This window comes from Ipomoea nil, unplaced genomic scaffold (genome assembly GCF_001879475.1).
Source record: "Ipomoea nil cultivar Tokyo-kokei standard unplaced genomic scaffold, Asagao_1.1 scaffold2805, whole genome shotgun sequence".
Classification (NCBI taxonomy): Eukaryota; Viridiplantae; Streptophyta; class Magnoliopsida; order Solanales; family Convolvulaceae; genus Ipomoea; species Ipomoea nil.
This window is the reverse complement of record NW_017619233.1, coordinates 3655100-3669275: the sequence shown is the minus strand read 5'-3', so window position 1 is coordinate 3669275 and position 14176 is coordinate 3655100. Positions and strand designations below refer to the sequence as shown.

At 33.5% G+C, this 14176-nt stretch overlaps 1 protein-coding gene across 1 annotated transcript; it reads right to left on the bottom strand.

Moving 5' to 3' along the window:
• Positions 1-21: 21 nt before the first annotated feature.
• LOC109158267 (F-box/LRR-repeat protein 2) lies at positions 22-2027 on the bottom strand. Its single transcript, XM_019306174.1, has one exon. It carries the CDS (start codon positions 1880-1882, stop codon positions 485-487), a length of 1398 nt encoding a protein of 465 aa, XP_019161719.1. The 5' UTR covers positions 1883-2027; the 3' UTR covers positions 22-484.
• Between the last annotated feature and the right edge of the window lie 12149 nt (positions 2028-14176).

Here is a 14176-nt window from a genome sequence, read left to right as displayed (position 1 = left end):
CATGTACATATAATCAAAACAAAAAAACGACACTAATAATTAATAATGATCCAATATAATGTTAATGTGCGCATTTTATAATAAATAAATACAACAAAGATTACTTGCATCTGACTGCAATTCCACATTTATTTTTGAAACGTACTTACAGCATAAGTATCACAACCTCTCTTGTACTATATCAATCACATATTCACATGTAACAAAAGGATACAAATCAGACCAATATTCGAAACTCAACAGCAATCTCTTGTATGCACTGACATTTAGTCTTGTATACTGAGTCACTGAATTACCGTGATCTATCTTCTTCCACATGCTTTGTCGAGCCCCAAAAAGTAGAAAACCCTTAAAGATATGAAATTGAACCATTTGGAAGAAGGATACACATAAATGATTAAATAAGTAACTTAAGGACTATGACTGAGTGGAAGAGATTCATCCATCCTTAACCAAACGTCAAGCTCGGCTACACCCAAAACAATTAAATAAGTTGAATGAAATGATTTGATGCCCACATTATAGCAACACTAGAAAGCTTAGTCTCCTCCACTTGGAGGTGTGTCAAAGCTGCAGAATTCACCACAAACTGCTCCACAGCCTCAGCTTCAATCCCACAACAATTCATGATATCCACCCTCTCCAATCCCTTGCAGCTCTTAGTCATGGAAGCCATGGCCACATTTGTTAGCCTATTACAACCCCTCAACCTCAATTCCTTCAAACCATTACAAGACACCAGCATTGACATCAACTCCTTGTCAACCAACATCTCATTATAAGACAGGTCCAGTTTCCTCAATCTCTTCATGTTTTGTCCCAGTGTTGCCAGCAACCCAGATTCTCTCTCCACCACATCACAGTTCACCAGTGCCAGCTCATCCACCCCACCCCCAACTGCCCTCCCAACCCTCCTCAGCCCTTCACCTGTGACAAGGCAGCAGCTTTGGAGCCTAAGAATGGTTAAGCCTCTGAAGCTTTCAGCTATGGCGTTCAAATGGCGGTTGTCAAGATCAAGAGGCAAGCGGAAATCCAGTTTTTGTAAAGAACACTTGGTTTCTGTGATGAATTGGAGTAACCCATCTTTGCTTCCACCATCGTGAAGCAAGAATGAGTTTAAAGAAACACAATTCTCTGCCAATTTCAACAAAACCCCATTGGCTATGGGCCTGCAACTTCTCAGTTCCACTTCTTCTAGGCCTTCCAGGCGCTGAAGAAACCCAGAAAAAGAAGCGTTATCTCCCACGCCCTCACACCTTTTCAGCTTCAAAGTTTTGATCTTTCTGCAATTTCTCCACACCCAAGTGAGCCCATAATCTCCCGACCCAATTCCGGACAAGCACAGGCTCTCTAAGTTCAGTTCAGAATCGGGAAATTCATCCAATAAATTACTATTCCCGAACTTGAGATACTCAGAGTCAGACGAATTCGCGACGGACTGAACGGAGAGGCGTTTGAGATTCTCGAAAGGGGCAAGCCAAAGGAAAGAGAGGGGTCTGCAGAGAGCCACATCCAGAGAAGAAAGGCGTGGACAAGAAGAGGAGAGAGAGAAGAGAGAGAAAGGAGAAACTGGGCCGGCCAAGAATCGGAGATGGGAGAGGTTTGGGCAAGAAGAGGCGACTAAGCGAATGACATGATCGGAGGCAGCTGTGGAGGAGGCGGCGGCGTTGACGGAGAGAGCAGATAGATAGGGATGCTGAGAGAGGAAAGAAGAGAGGGCCGGAGAAACATGAGGTTGATGTAAAAGGAGAGAGAGGGAGGTGGTGGAAGAGCGGAGGAGACTAAGCCACCGCTTGGACACCAGAGAGACGGCGGCGGAAGATGAAGGTGGAAGGCGACGGAAGATTTCTTGGAGAAGTTCATCGCACAGAAGGGCATCCATCAATCAATCTCCCAGATTTATTGAATCAACAAAAATAGAATTCTGAGGAATCTTTATTTGAATTGTGGAAGATAGCAGCGCACAGAAGAAGAAGAGGAGGAAGGAGAAGATGAAGAAGAAGAATCTTGAGTTTACCTACCAACTATATATTTATATATTTATATTACTCCGTATTATACAAGAAATGAAAATTTGATTTGGTTGTGCTGCATTTTTCAGCTTCTCATTTTTATTTACTAATGAGTGTAATGACTTTGTTAGAATACAGGATTTGTTTATTATTACTTTTTCAATCTACTGAAACACAAAGATTCAATACTGTTTTCACTAGGCTCGAACCCATAATCTTCCACATGAAAGAGTAATTTGGTGCAACTTTTAGGATGTGTTTGGTTCGCACATAGGAATCGGAATCGGAATGGGTATCAAATACTTGGTAATGGTAATGAGTTTTGGTGAAAGTATTTAACATGTTTGGTAGTAGGGTGGAATGAGAATGGTTACTAATAGTAGTGCTTGAGAATGAATAAGGGAATGAAACCCTTATTTTATTTGGGTATGGGTTTTTCAATTGATGAGATATTCGAAACCCATAGTAATGTTCTAAAAACCTATCAACCAAACAACAACAATCACTTTCATACCCATTCCTATGTGCAAAACCCACCAACCAAACACACCCTTAATTTTCTTGTAATCTTAGTGCTTATTTGGTTGGAAGTAATTTGGATGTAACTGAATTGCAATTTTGTATAAATCCCAATTAAGCGGTTTGGTTGGAGGGAATTGCAATTCCCTCCAAATGTTGAATTGCAATTCATGGGGTAAATCCATGAATTGCAATTCAATGGATTTGATAAAGGAAAAGGATATGAAATGACACTACTACCCTGGATTATTATTACTATTATTATTACATAAGGGTATTTTAGTCTTTATACCACTTCTTTTCTTCTCAATTCAAATAATTTTATTTCTCTCTACCCAACAATGTAATTTGAATTCGTACTTTATTCTTTTCCCCACCGAATTACGATTCCTTTCTCTCATAATTCTTTCCTTTCAACCAAATGTTTTGTGTTTGTATAGAGAAGCGAGTGACTTACCTTACTGATTTTTTTTTGAAAATACTTACCTTACTGATTCAGTATGCAGTATTTGAGGTAAAAGATTAAAGCTTGAAATTTGGTAGAAGCTATGACATTTGACGTTGGTAGCTAGATATAGAATTTTTTTGATTTATATCATTCTAAATGTTTTGTTGGGTCGGACGTGAGAGCTTTGAAATTTGACAGGTCAATATGTTTAAACTGGACAAATACTTTATGCTCATTGATATTTGATTATATCTATTGAGTTATTAAATTAGTGTAATTTATATCTTCTTAAATACTTTGTGAGATTGAAGATTCAATTTTTTTTTTTTGGCAAGAGAGGTGAAGTGGAACGCACGCACTTTGCTGCATCGAAGCAATGCTCATTTACGATCTTGCTTTTTGCGTAATTACAGACCAAATTTCACTGTCTTATAAGCTACCCAAATTTTATCAGATATTGATTTCTTATCCAACTCTTTTTTTTTTCTTCTAATTCATGTTACATGCACATAAGTTTAGTACATATTCACGTAACTTAGCTAACACTAGTTACTAAAATATTTTCTTCTAAATCATGTTACATGCACATAAGTTTAGTACATATTCACGTAGGCCCTACACGTAACTTAACTAACACTAGTTACTAAAATATTTCATGAAAAGTTTAAATAAATTAAATGCTTCAATATCTTTTTTAAAAAATGTAATTGTTATATTTTAAAATAATACCAAATTTATTAATTAATTTTCTCAACAAAATTGTTCATAGCAAATATATTCCATGGAAATTAGTGAGAAAGTAACAAACTTTCACATTTTTCATTTATATATTTTATTTCTTATTCGTTGGGTAAACTAATTATTCTTTTTTACCTTTTTTTCTTTAACAAATTTTAAATAAATTTTATATTTAATTTTTTTGTATAATAGAAGTTTTAGGAGGGAAGTATGCCTCCTTCTTCCTTTTTTTGTTAATATAAATTTTATTTACTAATATTAAATTAAGTATTATAAAATTAAATTATCAATAATATTAGCAAATAGTGTTATTTGAATAAAAAAAAATATAAAATAAAGGCTTATTAGTGAAAACTCAAACCTTTATGGTTTGTGAAAATTATATCTAAATTTTTAAAACTTAGCAAAAAATTTAAATCTTTGTGTTTTGTAACAACTATACCCCATTATGCATAATAATTATATTAAAACCTTCAAACTTTGACAAATTAATACCAAACATAATTGCTTGAGTTTGTGCATCAATTATTTACTCCGTGAATAATTACACACAACATTATTTTCTTAAATGGTTTATTGGTTAAAAAAAAAAAAAACCTTTAAATTTTGTTGTGATTATATATATCGATCGTTATGCAGTTACCATGATCCAATGTTGTGTCTTTTCTTTTAATGAAAAGAAACAACCACCATTATGTTCTATGGCGTGTTCTTTTTAGTGATGTAATAAAATTAAAGCGTGTATAAAATGGAACTAAATAGTATGTCTCATATATTAAGTGTATATTGTCAAATGAAATTATAATTAGATTAGAATGATACTTTACTGGTGTTGTAATGAAACTACAATGTATAGAAACAAATTGAATAGCAGGTCTCACATATTGAGTGTATATTGTCAAATGAAATTGTAGTTGAATAATAATGATACTTTAGTGGTGGCGTAATGAAACTATATCGTGTATAAAATGAAACTGAATAGCAAGTCTCACATATTGAGTGTTGCAGGTTTTATCTAGACCGGGTCCACCATAAACCGGGCATAACAGTATTGAACATGACATGAAAATGATATTTTTATTATCGGGCGTGAGGCCCAATAGAGACATGTACAAAGCCCAAGAGCACAGGCCCAAAACGATGGCTCAAATAATAAATAACTAAATAAGTGAAGGACTAATGAATAAAAATAACAAAATAACTCAACTATGCTACCACTAAGACATGAACCCGGACACACCAGGTGAGGGGCGGGGGGGGGGGGGGGGGGGGGGGGGGGGGGGGGGGGGGGGGGGGGTGGGGAGGGAGGACATAGACCACTGGGCTAGCAAGTAGATCATTGTCTAAGGAATGCTTTACATGGACAATACCCTCCCCAGACACGCATCCCACGTTGTCTTGTCGTGCAACCGTCTCAACATTCCATCCACCCACCGGGCGCCACGTATCCAAACACTCCACGAACACCCCGCAAGAAAAGCAGAGTGGAACACGCGTCCATGCCTAGGCGTGACAGGCGCCCGCGCCCCAAGGGGGGCTGGCGCACTAGCCACATCTCCGGAGCGCCAGAGGCGCAATCAGCCCGGGCGGCGATTACGCCCACCGGCGCCTCGATGGCATTCAGCGCCCCTTCCCCCCCCCCCCCCCCCCCCCCCTTCCTCCAGGATTCTGCGCACCGCCCCACCTCCTAGCTTGCACCCTTTCGGCCTTGCACCACCCTACCTCCCACTTTGCACCCTTCCTCCTTTGGGCCTGGCCCCAACCAATTAGAAGCAAAATAAAATATAGGCCCATTACCCAATAACCCCATCATAAGTCCCCCACTTCCTCTAGTTATTAAATAATAATAACTAGGAGAAGTATAGAAATAAGCCCACCGCCAAGCATCTTGTGCTCAAATGGCATGTAGTAACCTCTCTCATATGGGAGGTCATGAGATTGAGCCTCAGTGGAGACATTGTTGACTCTTTGTGCTTCATTAGGTTGAGAAAGTATGTTGACTCTTTGTGCTTCATTAGGTTGAGAAAGTATGTTTGAACAGATACTACAATGTATAAATTCTCTGCCCCCTCCCCCAACTGATTTCCTCCTTCCCCTCTACTTCAACAATTTCCCCGTGCATCCCTTCTCTGTCCCCTCCCCCTAGCTTCGCCCGGTTCGCCTCCACCTCATCAACGCCCCTCGACACGGCCCCCTTATCTTCACAAACAGTGTTGTCCGTGGACAAAATGTAAATGTTTAGTATTAAATTGTCATATTTAAATGTCTGAATATAATCGTAACAAAGTGTAAAGGACTGATTGTTTTTTTCCATGAATAAGCCTTTTAAAAATTATAATATATTTATTTAAACAATTAAAAGTTCAAATTAAACTTTTAAACAAACATTTTACATATACAAAAGTATGTTGAAATATTATAGCTTCACATTAATATTTAAATCAATAGAAATGAATTATTTTTAGGTTTTTTTTTTTTTTAAACAAATTACTTTTAGGTTGGGTACTATAATTTGGTATAATCTATATACTATATATAATAACAAAATCCTGAAATTTTAACTTCCCGCCCAATTCTTAAAAAATCTCTCTTTCTAATAAAATATATTGATTTCTACTTTCTCATTCGTACAACAATTCTGCGTTAAAATTCTATTCTAATATTATAAAATAGTGTAATACAATTCCTATTGTAATTCTATTGTAATATAATCAATCATTCAATCAATCTATACTATCTATGTCTATATCTATATTATCTATATCTATATCTATATTATATATTATAACAAAATCCTGAAATTTTAACTTCCCGCCCAATTCCTAAAAAATCTCTCTTCCTAACAAAATATTTTGATTTCTACTTTCCCATTCGTACAATAATTCTACGTTAAAATTATATTCTAATATTATAAAATAGTGTAATACAATCCGTATTGTAATATAATCAATCAATCAATCTATACTATCTATACTATATATAATAACAAAATCCTGAAATTTTAACTTCCCGCCCAATTCTTAAAAAATCTCTTTTCCTAATAAAATATATTGATTTCTACTTTCCCATTCGTACAATAATTTTGCGTTAAAATTCTATTGTAATATTATAAAATAGTGTAATACAATTCCTATTGTAATATAATCAATCAATCAATCTATACCATATATAATAACAAAATCCTGAAATTTTAACTTCTCGTCCAATTCCTAAAAAATCTATCTTCCTAACAAAATATATTGATTTATAGTTTCCCATTCGTACAATAATTCTGCAAACTATTCCTATTCTAATCTATATCTATACTATATATCAGTGTTGCAAAAATCGCGTTGCTGCCCGCGGCGATGAAAGCCGGAATTGGCCTCTTCCGCGGGCACCTCTCCGGGTGAACCGGCGATTTATTTTATTTTTTTTAAGTCGTAATGTGATAAAACTTCGGCACGGCATAACTTTTGACTCGGTTGTTCGTTTTGGACAAATGTTATTTTGAAATCGCGTATTTTTTCGAGATCTATCAACCGCAAACTGCCGTAGGCGGTTTGGCCCACCATTTTCTTTAAAAAAAAAAATACTTTATTAAATAGTTTCTAAGAAAAAACTATGAGAACATTATATTTTATTAATGAATTTTTAAAATTTTTTATTAAAAAATTGTCTCGTACATTATTTAATAATCTTTCTTTATAATTGGTCAAATTATTTAATTATGGTAAATTAGGGAATAATTAATGATGGTAATAGAAATCCTAGAAGAATATAGAATTGAAGAATATGTAATTATTGTTATATTATTATTGTGACTCACGGAATACAATACAAGAATATTTAATTATGGTTATATTATTATTGTGCCTCACGGCCATTATATACTAACAGAACTTGAAAAGAAACTAATAATAATAATAATAATATAAGTGGTAATAATAATATCTAAAAGTAATTAAGTGTTAATAATAAAAGTAAGAATATTAACTTAAGAATTATAACATAGAATAAATCGTAATAATTAATAACTATAGTCTAGGGTTAAATTTAGAATTTTCAGGAAAGATAAGCGACCTCTGGTGAAATTAACTCTTAAATAATTATATATCGATTTAAATATTCTTAATATATTACAATAATTTCATTCCGTGCATCGCACAGGTGAAAATACTAGTTGTTACAAAAGAGAAATGTTTGAGTTTTTCCACCACGTTTTAAATGTCTGAATATATTTGTTACAGAGTATAAAATCTATTTTTTTAACTATTTTTTTTTGGTGCCAATAATCCTAAAATAAATTTTAAAAATCTTAATTATTACGGCGGATAATGTTAGAATTGGCGCTATTTTAAATTTATAGAATGGAAATCAACGGACGGCTCTCAATTCTCAAACAAAGGGGTCCGTAAACCACAACTTTAGGAGATGCCAAAATTAAGACAATGCAAACAAATAGAGTACTAAATGTAAGGTTCACAATATTCCATTATTCCTACAAGGCTACCAGTCTACCACCAATCAACTCAGTCTTTTTATTTATTTATTTTTTAAAAAAAAAATTGTAATTTGCACGTCCACTCATTTCTCCATTAAATGCATTAAATTTACAGCCATTAATTTTTTTCAAGTCAAAAAAGAATTTTCGTTTTAAACTGAAAAATGTCATTTTCCTACATACTCAAACGTCATTTTACAAATTCATTAGTTAATATACCTTCCATTTATATACATTTCACAATTTCACACCCCTAATGTTAGAGAAGAGTTTGGTGGAAGAAAATTGCAATTCCATTTCCATCTAATTTCAAAGATAAGTAAATTATTTTGTTTGTTTGGATATGAAATTGCAATTCCCTCATTTTTACTGAATTAGAATCTCATGCACTCTCGTGGTATTTTAACTCCTTGATTTTTAGGAAGAAAAAATTATTCATGTTTTTTTAACCTAAAATTAACGCCCAGAAAGGGATTAATTGGGAGATAGAGTAGTTGAAACAACTCACTCCTTTAATTGTTTTCTAAAGAGGTGTTTGTCAATTAGTTGTTAGCAGATTGTTGATTGTGTTAGTTGATTTGGCCATGTGATAGTATTAGTTGGTTATAGAAAGATGTTTGGTAGATTAGGGTGTGTTTGGTTGACATGTTTAGCTCTAAGGAATGAGTATCAAAGTTATTGGTATTGTTTGGTTGATAGGTTTTTAGAACACTAGTATTAGTTTCAAATACTCCCTTAATTAAAATAAGGGTATCATCCCCTTTCATTCCCTTATTCTTTCTTAGCCGCTTCCCCAACTATTGCCTCCCAACTATGGTGCTTTTAGATTTTTATTTTTATTTTTCTTGTTCATATTTGTATGTATATATGGGCAATATGGTGCGGCTATTGCTTCCCATGTAGCCATGCAGCTTTGCTTCGATATGTATGTACTACCATCACGTGTTCAGAAATGCACCAGGGTGTGATGCATTTCTCAGCACCACTCAGTTTGTAAAATGCACCACTTTGATGTATTTCTGGACATGTAGTGGTGCATTTGTACATACATAGTGGTGTAAAGTCGTACGACCGCACAGAAAGCTATATGAACTAACTTCAAAATATATAGGGAAAAGGGTCAAATAGGCCCTCAAACTATTGCTAAAAAGTCAATTAGCCCCTCCAACTTTGTAAAGAAGCAATTACACCCATGAACAATGCATTTTGATGCAATGAAGTCCAAATACAGGGAAATGACCTGCTATCATAGGTCATTGCAGATCCGGCCACTTTCCAGCATATTTTCAGGCAAAAAAATAATCGGCCATTATTTTGCCTGAAAATATGCTGGAAAGTGGCCGGATCTGCAATGACCTATGATAGCAAGTCATTTATATGTATTTGGGCTTCATTGCGTCAAAATACATTGTTCATGGGTGTAATTGCTTCTTTAAAAAGTTGGAGGGGCTAATTGGCTTTTGAGCAATAGTTTGAGGGCCTATTTAACCCTTTTTCCAAATATATATATATATATATATATATATATATATATATATATATATATATATATATATATATTGAAGCATTCTGGACCAAGATTTGTAAAACAGTTTTTTTCTTTCTTTCTTTCTTTCTTTTGTATTATACTTTTACGTAAATATTCAATGGTGATTCATTGTTTTCATTTAACCATTATTATTTTTCAAATAACACCCATTTTTATAATTGCACACACTATTCTAACCACTATTGTTTTAATCTCACTATTGCTGGTCTAATACCAGCTTTTCCCTTTGAAAGAAGTAAGCATAAATTGAACATGCTAAAATAATTTTAAAACAATTTTCTCTTGATTTGTTGTCCTTGTACGGCCATTGTTTCGATAAAAAATTGTATTATCGAGTAGCAACAATAATAATTAAAGTGAATTGCCAACTGGCTTCCAATTTGTTGCCAACGATTATTTTCTCGTCGGTCTGCTTATATTATTGCTAGTAAATCTTGCAGCCATATTATATTTATAAAGTTAACATATTATTGTGTATCATTGTAATAGATACAAAATTTATTAATTGAAGATACATAATATGTTAACGGTAAGTAATAATATCTTAATTGTTATGTACATAATTTATCAACTGAAGTTACATATCATGTTAACCACAATTATATATTAATTAATATTATTTTAGATTTAAAATCACAATATATGATTGACCATGATCCATGATATAACAATTGAGACGACCCATCCAAACCCGCCATTTGAGTGAGCCTAAAAAATTCAAATTGGTCTCGTCTAGTGATATGGCTCGCATAATTTGAAAAATGTAATGTACCGAAAAATAATAATTTGAAAAATGTAAATTAAATATTAATTAAAAAACAACTGGTTATGGTACAATTGTTATACAGTGGACCATGGTCCACACATCGCTATGTGGACCATAATTGTCGAAAGAAACTGTAGTAGAATTAAAATGATATTTTAGTGTTACCAGTGTTGCAAAAATCGCGCCTAGGCGCTAGGCGTCCCCTTGCCGCCTAGGGGGCGCCTAACGTTTTTTGCAACATTGAGTGTTACTATAATGAAATTAGTGTGTGTAGAAAATGAAATTTAAAAACAGGGCATATTATTGTCAAATAAAACTGTACAATAATGAAAATAATATTAGTATTGTTATAATGAAACTAGTGTACATGAAAAATTAAATTAAAATCCAAAGCCATATAATAACATATATTGTCCAATGATATAAAGTGTAATTAAAATAATACTTCAACATTACTATAATTAAACTAGTGCGTGTGAAAAATTAAACAAAAAAAAAAAGTAAAACTCAAGCAATAATGTATATTATCAAATGAAATTATAATAAAATTTACATGATATTTTAGTATTACTATAATAAAATTAGTGTGGAGAAAAAATGAGACTAAAAAACATAAAAATATTGTCAAATAAACTAAAGTATAATTAAAATAATCCATGCCTCTACATAGACCATGATCCACAATAAAATTTGCCGTTATGTATAAGTGGACTCATTGACTTACAAATTTTGTCCAAATGGGCTTTGTAGTAATTGGGCTTTGTTATTTTTAAAATATTTCATTCTAGAAACATGCTCAATTTCATTTGTACCAAAGTCCAAAAGTAGCAATACACACTTTAAAATAATAATATTAAGTTCAAATATATTACAAAGTTACTATTTTTTTACTTGTTTAATCGATCATCGATTCTCATCAAGAAAATTCATAACCGGCAAAAAGTTGAAATAACTAAGGGTGTGTTCACACATGAAAATCGAAATTAAAATGAATATCAAATACTTGTTAATGATAATAGATTTTAGTGAAAGTATTTTGCATGTTTGGTAGTAGGGTGAAATGAAAATGATTATCAATAATATTGTTTGGTTATGTATGATCCAATAATGGGAATAAAGATTTTAAAAATACAAAAACACAAAATCAAGACAATTGATTATAATATAAAGACATACAAAATACCAATATAAATAAAAAAAAATTAAAACAAAAATCTAAAAGCACTAATCAAATGGGATGAGAATGAATAAGGGAATGAAAGTGATGATACCCTTATTTTATTTGGGTATGGATTTTTCGATTAAGGAGGTATTTGAAACCCATAGTAGTTTTCTAAAAATCTATCAACCAAACAATACTCATCACTTTGATACCAATTCCTTAGAGCTATACCTGTCAACCAAACACACCCTAAAACTGTTGAACTAGAAAATTGATAACAGAATTGAAATTACACCGTGTATCTTGAATGCAAGTTATTTCTTAATGTTCTACTTGGTTTTAGATTATAAATTATCGTGCCAATTAATTAAGCCATTTAGGGAAAATAAATAACAAAATAAAGGAAAGAAATAAAACCAAGTACACAAGAATTGATCATGCAGTTCGGAGCACTTCTCCTACGTCTGCGGGACAACTCATGTCTGCCCAATCTACTAGATGTTCACCAAGGTGTTACAGGGGGTTTGTACACAAGGCAATCAGCCACTACAGCCAACTACAACCTTCACAACACCTAACTCAGGATTGGGACGTGCATGCCATTTTCTACTTTAGAAGCTGAAGTTGTTACTGAACCAGATGCAGTCTAGCTGTTTCAGTGAGATCCCAAAGCAATTACAAAACAGATGATATGCAGATTCTTTCCTTCTTAATAATAATATAGAGAGTCGTGCCAATCAGTGAGAGGGGGGGGGGGGGGGGGGGGGGTGAGCTTTCCTTTTATAAGCATTCTCCTTTAACCACTTTCAGGGCCGGTTCTGAGCATGTCTAACATGTGCGACCGCCAATGTTGAAAAAATCGCTAGGCGGCCTCAAGGTGCCTTGGGACCGCCTAAGGAGCTTGGAGCGCCTAGGCGGGCGCCTAGAACGCCTAGGTGAGTGCCTAGGAGGCCGACCGCCTAGGCGCGATTTTTGCAACACTGGCGACCGCACAGAGCCCCCAATTTTTAGGGGCCCCATATTTTTTCAAAAAAATTATATGTATATATATATATAGTATACAGGATGTCATGCTAAGTGCATGGAGATTGAGCCGATTTATGGTAGGGTGAAATTGAGCCAATTGACAATTGCTTTAAAAACCCAGTGGATTAGCTGTAAGCGACAATTATGCCATGGACCCAGGTCCACTTTGTAAGGTGGACGGACCCGAGTCAAAATAGACAATTTATATACTGAATGCTCACAATTTACATACTGAATGTTTACAATTTGAATTGTGAACACTCAATATGTAAATTGTGAACATTTAGTATATAAAATTGTGAACATTCAATATGTAAACTGTGAACATTCAGTATGTAAAATTGTGAACATTCAATATGTAAATTGTGAACATTCAGTATGTAAATTGTGAATATTCAATATGTAAATTGTGAACATTTAGTATATAAAAATTGTGAACATTGAATATGTAAATTGTGAATATTCAGTATATAAATTGTGTATTTTTGGACACGGGTCTACCTTGCAAGGTGGACTGGGTCCATAGAATAATTTGCCAGCTTTAATCTCCATTGAAAATGAGCTTTTGGAAGAAGTTGATATCAAAAGTTTAGTAGATAATTTTGCGTCTAAATATGTAAGGCGCACATCACTTTTTAAATGAAATTGTAGATGTACTTTTTATACAATATTTATATTTTATTACAACGTTTTGAACAACTATTATTTATATATAGAAATTACTTAAAAAATGACCTCAAATTAAGATATTGCACAGGGCCCAATTTTTTTTGAAACGGCCCTAACCACTTTCCAAATCAGAAGCCAATCATGCGCCTATAATTCTTCTTTCCAAGATTTGAATAAATCCCGTCCACAAATAATTTAAGCCACAAATAATAAATCAGCCCTTTAATTTGACAACCATGAATTCTTTTCTCAATCGTTATGCTGTGCATCCGTATGTCAAAACGGCATCATTTTATTAAAAAACGCGTGTCTCCCCTTTAAAAAAAATTCAGGTTCGATTCCCAGCAACAACATTATATTGTTCATTCATTCTGGAATTTTAGTTCATAGATTATGGAATTATAGTTCATTGATTATGGAATTATAGTTCATCGATTATGGAATTGTAGTTCATCGATTCTGAAATTTTAGTTTATAGATTATGGAATTTTAGTTCATTCATTCTGAAATTTTTAGTTCATAGATTAGATTATAGAATTATAGTTCATGGATTATGGAATTATAGTTCATCGATTATGGAATTATAGTTTATCGATTATGGAATTTTAGTTCATATGTTGTTGCTGGGAATCGAACCTGATTTTTTATAAAGGGGAAACGCGCGTTTTATTAAAATGACGTCGTTTTTGCATCCGTATGCACCATGCATGGTGCATACGGATGCACAGCATAATTTGCCTTCTTTTCTCTGACTTTGACTATAGAAAAATAAAACCTTAATAGGAGTTGGTCCATTTGTCATAC

Coding starts and splice junctions, on each gene's coding strand:
- LOC109158267 (XM_019306174.1), bottom strand. CDS start 1,882: ATGGATGCCCTTCTGTGCGATGAACTTCTCCAAGAAATCTTCCGTCGC.